The 12189-nt window shown below is 34.3% G+C and overlaps 1 protein-coding gene across 7 annotated transcripts; it reads left to right on the top strand.

Moving 5' to 3' along the window:
- Positions 1-1606: 1606 nt before the first annotated feature.
- LOC6040288 lies at positions 1607-10551 on the top strand. 7 transcript variants are annotated; one of them, XM_038255780.1, is made up of 5 exons: positions 1607-1708; positions 1909-1971; positions 2115-2180; positions 9781-9950; positions 10312-10551. In XM_038255780.1, exons 1-5 carry the CDS (start codon positions 1699-1701, stop codon positions 10495-10497), a joined length of 495 nt encoding a protein of 164 aa, XP_038111708.1. In that variant the 5' UTR covers positions 1607-1698; the 3' UTR covers positions 10498-10551. The 7 variants fall into 7 exon arrangements, with proteins under 7 accessions (XP_038111708.1, XP_038111710.1, XP_038111706.1 ...); XM_038255779.1 differs by having other exon boundaries at positions 1622-1708; positions 1906-1971; XM_038255782.1 differs by lacking the exon at positions 2115-2180 and having other exon boundaries at positions 1608-1708.
- The last annotated feature ends 1638 nt before the right edge of the window (positions 10552-12189 follow it).

Raw genomic sequence — 12189 nt, 5'->3', positions numbered from 1 at the left:
GTTGATGTGTTGGATTGCTGAATGCTGAATCACAAATCACAAAAAAAAATGAAATTGATAAAAAAACGTTTCTCAACCGGTGAGGAATTCCTTCCTGAGATAGAGGGGGGGGGGGGGGAGAGAGAGGATGCGTTTCTGTCAAAATCATCAATACTTATCGGTATTTTCAAAACTTGAATACATGCAATACTTTTGAATTTCTTGTGAAATTCTTTTAACAGTTTTTTTTTCTTACTTTCATCTCTAAAGGTGTTTAAAGATAACTGGCTGAGTTCATGTGAGTTTTCTGATTATGCAAAAAAAAAATTGAAGAATTTTCTTGAGTTTTGGGATTGTTTTTATCATGACCCGTTTTTTGCAATTCAATAACTGTGAGGATTTGTATCCTTTCGATTTATTGAGAACATCATTTCTTTACATTTTTTTTTTTTGCATTTTTTAATCTTATCATTGAATTGTCTTTTAACCTTCAAATCAAAAAATATTTGTGGTGTATTTTACTTTCTTTCAATAACAAGAGGTATCTGACTTCTTAAATGTTTTTTGAAAAGCATAATTTTATGGTTGATTTTTATTATGTTTTGCCGGGTTCCGAAATTAATATTAAAAAGGAGTAGTTTAATCAAATAGGTTTGCGTGAAAGTAGTTAACATGATGAAAAAAATCTTGAAGTATTTGTAATTTTAGTTGATTGGGGGGAATAACGATCTTGAAAATTGGCCAAAGGAGGAATAGATCAACAAAGGTTGAGAACCACCAGATTCAAAGAATATTTTTACCCAGAATTCAATGATCTTGTATTATTTTTTTTTAATGTAAGAAATTATTGTTCAGAAGCTTGTCAATAATTTTAAATTGCCTAAAATAATAATAATTGGAATCTAAGGAAGGAGAGAATTAGTTTGAAACATTTTTTTTTGGGTTTCTTCTACCCTTCTGAACTTTATAGTTCGATTATCATCTTTCCTTGATGTATATAAACTATCACTATTTAAATTTTGAATATTGGGCTGGCTTATGAAGAGAGTTTATTTACCATAGTCGACGGGATCCAATGCATTCATTGGTTCTAATGTGTGAACCATGTTACATTTTACCTTTTCTCGTAATGAATAAAATCAATAATCAAATATTTAACCCCCTAACTAGTTCATTAGTCCCCCAGAACCGATCCAATTTTCCAGCGTCAGTAATTCCCATTCCAGCACGCTTCATAACAGAAATTTCCCACACCTCCAAGCGTGAACTACTGAATTATTAATCGCCCTCTGACCAAAACCAAATCAACCTTCAACCAGGTTCCATAATTATTAATCAACGTCCAACCACGAGGCACTCGACGGCACATTTTCGAGTGTTTGACCAACAGGTTCTCCCCCCGTTAAAACCTTATTAACGGCAACGTCACCCTTCCGTTCTGTCAAACAATTGGCCTCCCTCGGCGGGAGTGGATGAAAATGTCATCCAAGATCAAAAGCATGTGATAATCCACGTCACAATCCGCGTCATCGACCTGTGGATCGAAGCCCTTTCTGCCAGGAAGCATGAAAAGTGCGCATGGTTGGTGTAATTCGTGGTGGCACCAAGTTTTGTTTGACCCACGGAACTTCGAGCTCAGTTGCCCGCGAAGGATCGACCCATTAGGACGTTCCTAGAAAAAGTTCCTCTCGGTCTCATTAGCCCTCAAAAGTTGTTCAAATGTCTAACGGTAACGAAACGCAGCCTGGTGGATGTAGTGTTGTAGTGAATGTGCTCTGTTACTTTGTTGGAGTAGCCAACCGCTGAAAGCTTTCCTTGTGCTACTTACAAGAACAAAATAATCAACCGTTTTCTCGGATTATAACTAACGTGTTGATCTATTTGATTTGGCGGACGACGATATGGGATGTGGACCTTCCAACGCAGCAGCTGTGCCCGCGGTGGACGGTGATGACTCCCCAACGGTTTCCGAGACGTCCAAGGCGACCTATCGTACGTGATTTAGTTGGTGAAAATTAGTTAACAAAAGTTGGATATAATTTGGCTACATGGATTATAGAATTTTAAGGTTTTTCAAATAACACTACGATAATATTTCGACTTCTTCTCTTCAAACAATAATTCTGCAATCCCAGCACATAGTAGTGTATTGATCACTTCAACCTATCGGATAACATCGCTTCCCATCGTGCAGGTTGACTGTAAATACTTTGAACTGCCATTAAAACCAGCAAAAATATATGTAGTCGACCCCTCCCATTGAACACACTGTACATAAAAAGTACAATTTATTTGAATTCCCGCTCTTCAATTCAATTCAATTCATATCAATTCAATGAATTCTAATTAGTTCTGAAGTTATCGTTTCTCTTTTCATTCCCGTTTAGCCGTAGTTGCAATTTCTGAAACTAAAAAACTTATGCTATCTACTGCCGAAAATGTAAAACACCGAAAACAATATATTTTCCATCATTTTTTAGTATTTTTCAATCTGTTACGGCAAAATATTATTTTTATTTTTAAGAGGGGTTTAATTTGATTTTAAATATAAATATAAACAATTTTTTAAAGTTTATAATCGATGCTGCATGTTATTTCTATGAATCCTTTGTGAGAAGAAAACCCAAAACTTCGACTTAAAGTGTATTTGGCGGGAATGGATTTATAGAAAGGAAAAGTTCAAGAGCAAAACTGAATCTGAGAATTACAGCTTTGAAAAGAATAAATAGTGAATCAGCATTTATTTTAAAACTATTTTAACAAATCGTTTTACAAATTATACGTCGAAGTGTTAGCTATAGTGATAGAATGAACGTCGTTAACAGATTACTAAAATTATTTTTTCTAAAACTTCGATAAATTTTCAAAAAACCGGAGAAAATAATTTTTCTTTTTACGTTTTCAAAATTTTTGTTTACCTTAAATCTAGTTAAATGTTAAAATCAATTTGTATTACAATGATTTTCGGACATTTAAGACGATTATTATTTTTTAACTTTGTGTGTACTTTTTCTATGACCCAAGAAGTCATTTTGCATCATTATTTCATCCATACAAGTTCAACCTGCATTCCTGTCACACATGAGGTCTGCACAGCTGATTCCACGTAGATTTTTCCCGCCAGTAATGACAGGAAACGTTGACAAACGGAATATGTGCCAAAATCATAAGTGGTTTTTAACATATGAAGGGAAATCATCGTGAACTGGAACTGCCGGTCGTTAGCCCGGGTAAAGTGAAAACGTTGAGATGATTGTTGTCCTCTGCTCTCATCTCGCAAAAAGCCATACAGAGAACCACGTCCCATTCAACCGGCTCCGTGGCTTAATGGTTACGGCTTCTGTCTTCCAATAGAAGGTTCAGGGATCAAATCCCGGTCGGTACCTTTGAAATTTGGAATCAGGAATTTGAATATGAATAAAAACTAAAATGAATCAAGTGGGATTCGAACTCACACCTTTGGATTGGTGGTGGTCTGGGACGCTAAGCAGTCGGCCATCAGAAGGTTTACACTCTAATATTGAATTGATCCGTAGTGTTGAAACAAGTTATCTCTTCTTCTTATATTATTAAATACGCGCTGATCCCTGATTTGCCTGAGGGGATTGGAAGTCTAAATATAGATCGAGTTTCCTTCAGATGCTTGCTTCTATGTTTAGGCGGAGCCGAACAATGCCCAGCGACCTCGGAATTGGACCGCAAGGAGCTCTGTCATTCTGAAACGGGTCGTTGGAAAGCAGCGCGAGGGCTATCACCACCTAATACCCGGGACTGAAATAAGTTGTATCAGCATTCGGCATATACAAAAGTCTGATACAAACTATACTTTCCCATAATTTCGCTACCGGTTAGCGGGTATTGGATTGGACCACACACACACATTATTTCATCCATACAAGTTTTAATCAATTTAGGCAGCTGTCGATACAAAAAAGTTATTAAAATACTTAAAATATGGGTCATTCCTTCCCAAGTGACCACGCGTCCAACATCGACCTTTACCAAATCTGCTCATATTTAGCATGGGAGTTGTTTTTGCAACAAAAACAAAGAATCCCAAGTTTGGTGACACTTGGTCCACCTCCGCGCCCGTGGCACCCCCTCTTTTTCTGAGATTATTGAAAAACCTCATTTTTAAAATGCATTTTGCTAAGAGAAAAGTTTACAAAATGTGAACTTTTGGGTATGCATATTTAAAGATTTTTTGACGTAGAATCGAATGGCGTACTCAAAATTTACGTACAGTGTTGCCAGATATGAAAATTTTGCGCTTTAAGTTTTAAAATGCATTTAAACCCTTAGGACGAGCACTTACGGGAAAACTGACAAATGAATTCGATTGCTGAGAGTTTTTTGCATGAAATTCAATCAAAACCTCAGGGTAAATTGAATATTTCTTGAGATATCACATTTTTAAGTTGGAAAGCTCTGTATTGCATAGCAAATGTTTTACTTAACCATCAATTTTCAACAGTACATTGCGTGAGAGCAAAGTTGGCCTTGAAATTTGAATTTCAAGTGAATGTCCCAAAGTTTAATTTATGTATGTATGTATTGTATGTATGTATGTATTTATGTATGTATGTATTGTATATATGCCTTTGAACCCCCCTTTTGGCATGACTTGGCGTGGTTCACGGATACAAGAAAATGATTAAATGTTTAATTTCGAGCGCATCAACAGGAATTTTCTAGTTTCACTTTTTGTTAACTTTTCTCTTAGCAAAATGCATTTTCAAAATGAGGTTTTTTCTAAAATCTCAGAAAAAGAGGGGGGTGCCACGGGCGCGGGGGTGGACCAAATGTCACCAAACTTGGGATTCTTTGTTTTTGGGGCAAAAACAACCCCCATGCCAAATATGAGCAGATTTGGTGAAGGTCGATGTTGGACGCGTGGTCACTTGGGAAGGAATGTATCCTGACAACGGTTTTTCTAATCGATTTGGTGTATTCGGCAAAGTTGTAGGTACTGCTTAGGACTTTTCTGAAAATCAGGTATTTTTTTGTAAAATTAACTATATTTTATTCGAATTTTCTAACAAAAACCATTTTTGGTTATACTTGGAATGAAAGAAAAGGCCATCTTTTTATCACAATGTGGTGAAAATATATTTGCCAGTATTGTCAATTTAAAAAAAAAATTAAAACACAGTGGTAAATTAATGTTATTGTGCATAAGGGTTAGTTTATGTGCTAAGTTATCGTCACATAAAAATGTAACGCTATTTTGGTGATGTTAAGATAAACTCGTTTTTCTAGTGTGATGTAAAGTTCTTTTAGAGATGGTCAAGCATGGTCATGACTCCTACAGGTAAAAAAGTCACATTGAAAACTTGTATGAACGTACTCATGATGCAAACTGCTTTTTTTGGTCATAGGAAAATTACACACATAGTTTTAACCAAATCAATAAATACTAAAAAATAAATAAAAAAAGCTCTTTCTGGAAGGAGTTGATCGTTATTATTTTGACTATTTGTCAAACTGTTCATTTTTGTGGTTTTAATTTAGTCATCTGCTATGAACGTATTTTTGATTCTTGACAGATTTAACGGTACACAACAACCAGAGCATTTGCACCAAGATTTTTGTTACGCACATTTTGGTATCTTCAAAACTATTGGAACTATTGATATAATCATTCATTCATCCCCGAAAGTAATGTCTACAAAATAATTTACAACAAAGTTTGATTATTTTAACAATCAGATTTTTGCAGGATTGCGTCCGTAAGCTTAACAATTTGAAATAATAAGACAACAACTTTCTTGGCTGCTGTGCAAAACAAAACATATGTTTTAATTTAAACAAAACCTAGTTCGTTAAATTCTAGGTGTCATAAGCATGAGAAAAAATAAAAGAAAAAACCCAAAGTACAGCCCTCGCCCCTTAAAAAACAAGTCCTCATAATAAGGGGGCAAAAACACTATTTTTTTACTTCGGAACATTAATGTTAATAGAAGTGCAATAAAATGAATACAATTTTAAATGCATTGTTTAAAAATATTTTGAATATTGTTAAACAATAAATGGACAGTACTGCAATTTTTTTCTTCAAAAGTTGGAAAGAAGTTTGGAAACTAATAGTTGTAATACTGTGCTCTTTGTATTCATACCCGAGCGACGGAAATAACTTGGGAAGGTCAATTTTTCATATTGTGAGAAGATCGAAATATGTTATTGGGATGATCGGATTAGTTGTTAAAATAACAAAAATCAATAACAAAGATTTGTTCGAAGAATAACTTAAACTGTTATTATGTTGTTATTGCAATAACAAACCAATAACACAGAAGTAATCATGAAAGAATAACAAGATTTGTTATTTTGTGCGAAGAGGTGAAGCAGCATAATAACAAAAATTTTATTGAATTGGTATGTCTCCATAACAAAAAAAAGTTATTGTTTTGGTTTATTTGTAATTTGCAAATAAACCTGCAGTTGCCATAACTCCTCTGTACTAGTCAGGGCTGCAGAGTCGGGTACCTCCAAGCGACTTTGAATCCATTCTTTTTAGACAACTTCGACTCTGGATGCAGGATATGACGTCAACGACGACTTCAGCTCTCCAAAAATACCCGACTTCACAGATTCCAACTCCAAGTAGGGGAAATCTACCCTTTCCAATCAAAAACCTATCTTCGTCATATTGAGAGTTTGATGCTCGATTAAAGCTCCAAAAATACTATTTGGGCTATAAACTTACCAGCAACAGCACCGCCTCGAGTAAGCACGCAAATGTATGTCACTTACTGGCCAAAAAGATCACATTTAATGCACTTTTGATCATAATTTGTATTTTGCGAGACCACTTCTCATCATTTTGTTGGCACACACAGTGACACACACTAGAATCCCTCAAACGCTTAATGAATATCGCCAAAATTAACTTTTCACTTTCGCTTACTTTTTCACGGCGCTTAAGATATGAAATTGCTTCCAACTACCGGCAACATGTTCTTTTGATCATTATTAAGGCACTCACTTGAAGAATAATCCCGAAAAATGTAATAAATTAGCAAGCGCCATCAAAAAAACAAACGCGCCAAGTCGTTTGACGTTTCAATTTTCACTTTGCATTCCACTCGAAGGCTGAAGAAAACCGAGCTAGAGACGAAGGCAAAAAAGAACAAAGGCTGGCCGTCAACACCACCAGCAGCACAGCCAGCGATGCCAGGAAACTTTCCCTATAAATGCCACTTTTCATGAGTGTTCGTTTGAACTGTCAGCGCAAATGGCAACACTCGACAGAGTGTTGGAAGAAAAAAGAACTAAGCCGATATTAGAAAAATGGGCGTGGCCCAATGCATTCGCCTCGATTAGAATACCCTTGGGATTTTTTTTTGTTAAATGCTTGGTAAAGAAATAGAATAAATTTCAGTGAAAGTGAAAATAAACAGAAATGTTCACAAAAACTTGCTCTACTCGTTGGTGTACTTGATTTTAGTAAAATTCAAGGGAGACTCTAGATTATCCAGCATCATTCTAACACGACCGCTTATTAGGATTAAAATGGGTAGATTTCCCCTAAAAGTTGCTGAAAATTAGCTGAATCCGATGCCTTTTCCGAGGTCTCACTCCAACTCAAACTTCAACGCCAGCTACGACTTCCTGGCTCTGTAAAAATAATAATAGTTTTTGTTATTCACACTTCAAAAATTCTCAATAAATAAATCAATTCCGTTAGGGAATATAACAAAATAAAAAAAGATAATTTTATCTGATATATTTTTTAACTCCATTTCATGACCCCGATGAAATTGGTCAAAATTATTTCATAGTTCTAACCATTTTAAACAAAGTGCTTTAGGGAGTATATCAAATAATTAACAAAAATCAACTTTCAAAATTTCAACAATTCAGAAAAATTTTAGCTTAAGGACCCCATTTCTTGGCCAAAATAATGACCCTGACAAAATTGGTCAAAATTATCCCATAGTTCTAAACATTTTAAACAAAGTCCTGTAGGGGGTATATCAAATAATTAAAAAAATCAACTTTCAAAGTTTCTACTTTTTAGAATAATTCTAGCTTAAGGACCCCATTTCATGGCCAAAATAATAACCCCAATGAAATTTGTCAAAATTATCACATAGTTCTAACCATTTTAAACAAAGTCATGTAAGGGTATATCAAATAATTACAAAAATCAACTTTCAAAATTTTAACTTTTTAGAATAATTCTAGCTTAAGGACCCCATTTCATGGCCAAAATAATGACCCTGACGAAATTAGTCAAAATTATCCCAAATATCTAAACATATTTAACAAAAGAAAAAATAATAACAGATTGTGTTATGGACACATAGAAACTTTTCCATTTGTGCGATTTATGGTAATTTTATTTCTAAGTCAGTATACCGAACGAATTACAAATTTTGTTATTAGGAGAGTTTTTGAAATGTATAACATTTCCTCTTATTAGCGTGTTGTTAAATATTTTCAAAATAATATCACTTCAATACCAAATTTTGTTATTTTATCAGAAACTGTTATTATTTTTTTCTTCTTGAAGTTGAACTTCAGTATAAAATAATAACACTTTTTGTTATTTTAACAGGATTTGTTATTGAAATATTATTAATTTTGTTATTACCGTCGGCCCGGGTAGTAAAGCATTCTGCTAAACCGCTCAACCAAACCACAACAACTGTGCTGGTATGTAATTAATTTTACAAAATTCTTTTATAATGAAAATGTTAATATACTTCTAGATTTTTTTCTGAACTCGTTAGTTGAAAAGTTTTTTTAGTTTGAATCGGTAACTCATCGAATTTTACTGTTGAATTTAGGTTTTTTTATTTTATTTAACCTCACCATATTTTAACACACAGCAGCAAATTAAATGTTATAGATATCTAAGTATAGACGAAAACATTTTTTCGAAAAAAAGCCTTTTGCGGTGCTGTACGTCGCAATTTCACAAAAGTTCAAAATATTGTTAAGCGAGCCAAAACATGTTTAATATGATTATCAACGCAGGAAATTGCATTTCAAAAAGTTTTCAGTTGATTATCATCAAAATTGTCAAGTTTCCTGAAAAAAATAATTTTGTGTCCCCTATTTCGAGCCGAACTTGAAGGAAGAGTGTGACAGAAACCTTGGAAAATAAATGCAACGGCCTTAAATTGATTTTTAAGAAGGTTGTTTTAGTTCAATTTCGCGCCATTATTAATTTCGAAACTACCCGAAAAATCTCAGCAAAATGTAATACTCTTGTGCCCAACGTTTGTTTTATCGCGCGTATAGGACATTGAGCATTTTTGAACCTTATTGCGTTTCTTTTAATTGTTTCATCCCTCATTTTACTTTTTTTCCTGCTTCATTATTATGACAAGCCAAAAATTTTACAACGTCATATGACTTCAGTTATATTTTGGCTGTGTTGTATATTCTTTTCCATATTTTTGTAAGCATTCCTAGGTTTTTTAGTCCTAGAAATCAACAATCAATCTGCAAGTTATTTTGTTTCTTTTTTAATTAGACTATTCATATTTTTCAAAATTAAACGTTATTAATTTGAGAAACAAGTATGAACTTCACTGTCGACTTAAAAAAACGTAGCAAAAAACTTTCTCACCCCACGTAGTACTAAAAATAGGCTCCCATTAACTTAAAAGGAACATAATTAGCTCTCCTATCGTTTCCCGGCTAACTAATTAATTCATAACCCTTGGTTTTACATTCCCACACCCCCGCCGCATGCTTCACCCTTTGCTACGAAATTCGCCACCTTAACACCGACTACACAACCTCACCCAACCTCACCCACCCCACTGCAAACCCACCGCTGCAAAGCAGCCCCCTCGGAGGCATTCGAGGTGCCGCTGGACGACGCGGACAACGCGGACAGCCTGATCCGGAAGCACCCACCGAAGCGCCTCCAGCGACTCGAGGAGCAACCCGGCAGCCCACCCACCATCGACGAGCTGGAGGAAAAGCTGGCCACGGCCGAAATGCGCCGCCAACAGGTTTGAATCAATTTTTAAGTTGCTTTTGATTTATTTTATATTTACCGTCAACTTGGGGTGAATCGGGACTCCTGCCAGAATAGGGGCATCTGTTTAGAGAGCACTTACAAGCTTGAGATTTGGAAAATTATGCACAATTTTGAATGTTCTGTGTCTGTTCTATCGAAACCAGTAAAAATGTCCAAATTATGTGCAGTAACAAGGCTAACAGCTGTCCCGATTCACTCTAGTTGACGGTATTTTATTTTTTCTAATTTTCTATCTTATTTTTTTTATTAAATTTTTTATTTGTTTTATTTAAGATTAAAGCTGATTTATCTTTTTTTAACTGTCTTATAAAAATATTTCCGATGATTTTCAGTTTTTGGCCAGCCGGTCGCAGAAGACATTAACCTTGGACAAAACTGGCCAGGAGGAAAATGGAGACGTTGACGTCATCAAGGAGGAGGATGAACCCGGGGAGGAGGAAGCAAAGAATGAAGAAGGAGGAGAAGAAAAGTGTGACGATGAGAAGGAAAAGGAAGAAATGAAGGTAGAGGAGAGTTAAGGTGTTCTTCACTGAGATCGCAATAAAGTGCTGCATACTTTTATATTAAACATACATTTATTAATCTTTTCACTTTCATTATATACTTTAAATTCTTGTTTATATATAGATCATTTGAACCTAGCTTGTCACTTTAATAATTATAATAATCAATAATCAATCGTTAATAAGAATAATAATATTATTTTTGGCATACCCGTATAATATTTTTATAAAATAAACACATTTCCACTTTTTTACTATTATTTCTCTATGTAGAATTATGCTTCTTTCTCTCCAAGTTTCATAAACACTTTTCAAGTTTTATGTTTCGCCTTCGTAAATATCTTCACCTCTAGCTCAGCATGTTTCCAATCCAGTTTGTTTTTTTGTTAGGAAAAATCTCGTTTTGTCGTAAGAAAGAAAATAATTCGTTCGCAAGCGATTTCGCTACACACGATAAATCTCAATTCTCTGATTTTCTTAGGATATTTAGGCTTCTTCTTAGTAAAATGTGTTTTTTGCCCCTTTCATATTTAAATCGATTTCACCACTCTCTTTTTATAGTTGCTCTGACAATTTCGCGTTGCTCAACTTGTTCATTTCACTGTAGTACAAAAATTTGAACAAAAAAAAATCTCTAAAGTTAGTGGTTCCTTACACAACACAACGTTTTCTTTTTGTTCGATTTGAGATTTCTTCCTTGCTACCCCCTTCTAAATGTTGGTTGTGTGTGTTCGTGTACTCGTGTGAGTGCTGCATGCAGTTTTGTATAGAAAAAAGTAAGAGCTTTCTCGAAATATTCCTTATCTAAACATCCATCTAAATATGTGTGTGACTGTGACTGGGAGTGAGTTCTTTTTTGTTAGGTTTGGATTTTTATTATTTTTCAAGGTGAGTATGTAAACATGAATGTGTGATGCTAGATGCCGCGTTTTTTTTTCTATATATTTTGCTCTAATTCGATTCTCTATTAAATACTTTGAAATGTTTGATTCTTTTCTGTTTCGTGTGGGATGGTGGAAATATTGGTTGATCTTTGTTTTTGCGTTTTCGATTCGAGAGTTGTAGTGGTCTGGTTCCGGTAGTGGTGTTAGTGCATAACACAACCGCTTTATTTGTCTGTAATCGTTGAAAATTGTTTGTTTTTAACTGAAATTAAAGGTTTTTAAACAAAGACAAGCAGACGCGAAACTCTGTTGAAAACCATAATTCAAAAAATAAACGGACAATTTGAATGATCGGAAACTCACCACAGCAATTTTAAATTCGCCACAGTATATTTCAAACTGTTGCTTGAAAGTCAAACGCTAGTAAATGAGTAAATGGTGAATTCAAAAAGTTGTGGTGAGTTTCTAATCCCTCTATATGAATGTTATATTGATTTTTGATGTCTTTTTTTAAGATTTATGACTGTGCTAACAAAATGAGTGGATCATTAACAATTGAAACAGCAGAAACAAAAATGAAAAAAAAAATGCTTAAAGTTTTCTATCGTTCTGATTTGTAAACAATAGTTTTCCATTGTTGAAATTTGATAATAAAAAATACTAAAATAAATCATGTTGAAGAAGGCTACGTCTAAATGGTTTGAATTAAAATTATTTTAGAAAACTTCAATGATTGTTGAGTTTATACAAAAAAAACCTTTAGTAATAAAAAAGAGAATAAAAACATTCTATGTCATGTTTTATTATTTGTTTGAAAGCAGTG

The sequence above is a fragment of the Culex quinquefasciatus genome, chromosome 2, assembly GCF_015732765.1.
Source record: "Culex quinquefasciatus strain JHB chromosome 2, VPISU_Cqui_1.0_pri_paternal, whole genome shotgun sequence".
Lineage (NCBI taxonomy): Eukaryota > Metazoa > Arthropoda > Insecta > Diptera > Culicidae > Culex > Culex quinquefasciatus.
The sequence above is the reverse complement of the archived record's forward strand: the minus strand, read 5'-3'. Positions and strand labels throughout refer to the sequence as shown.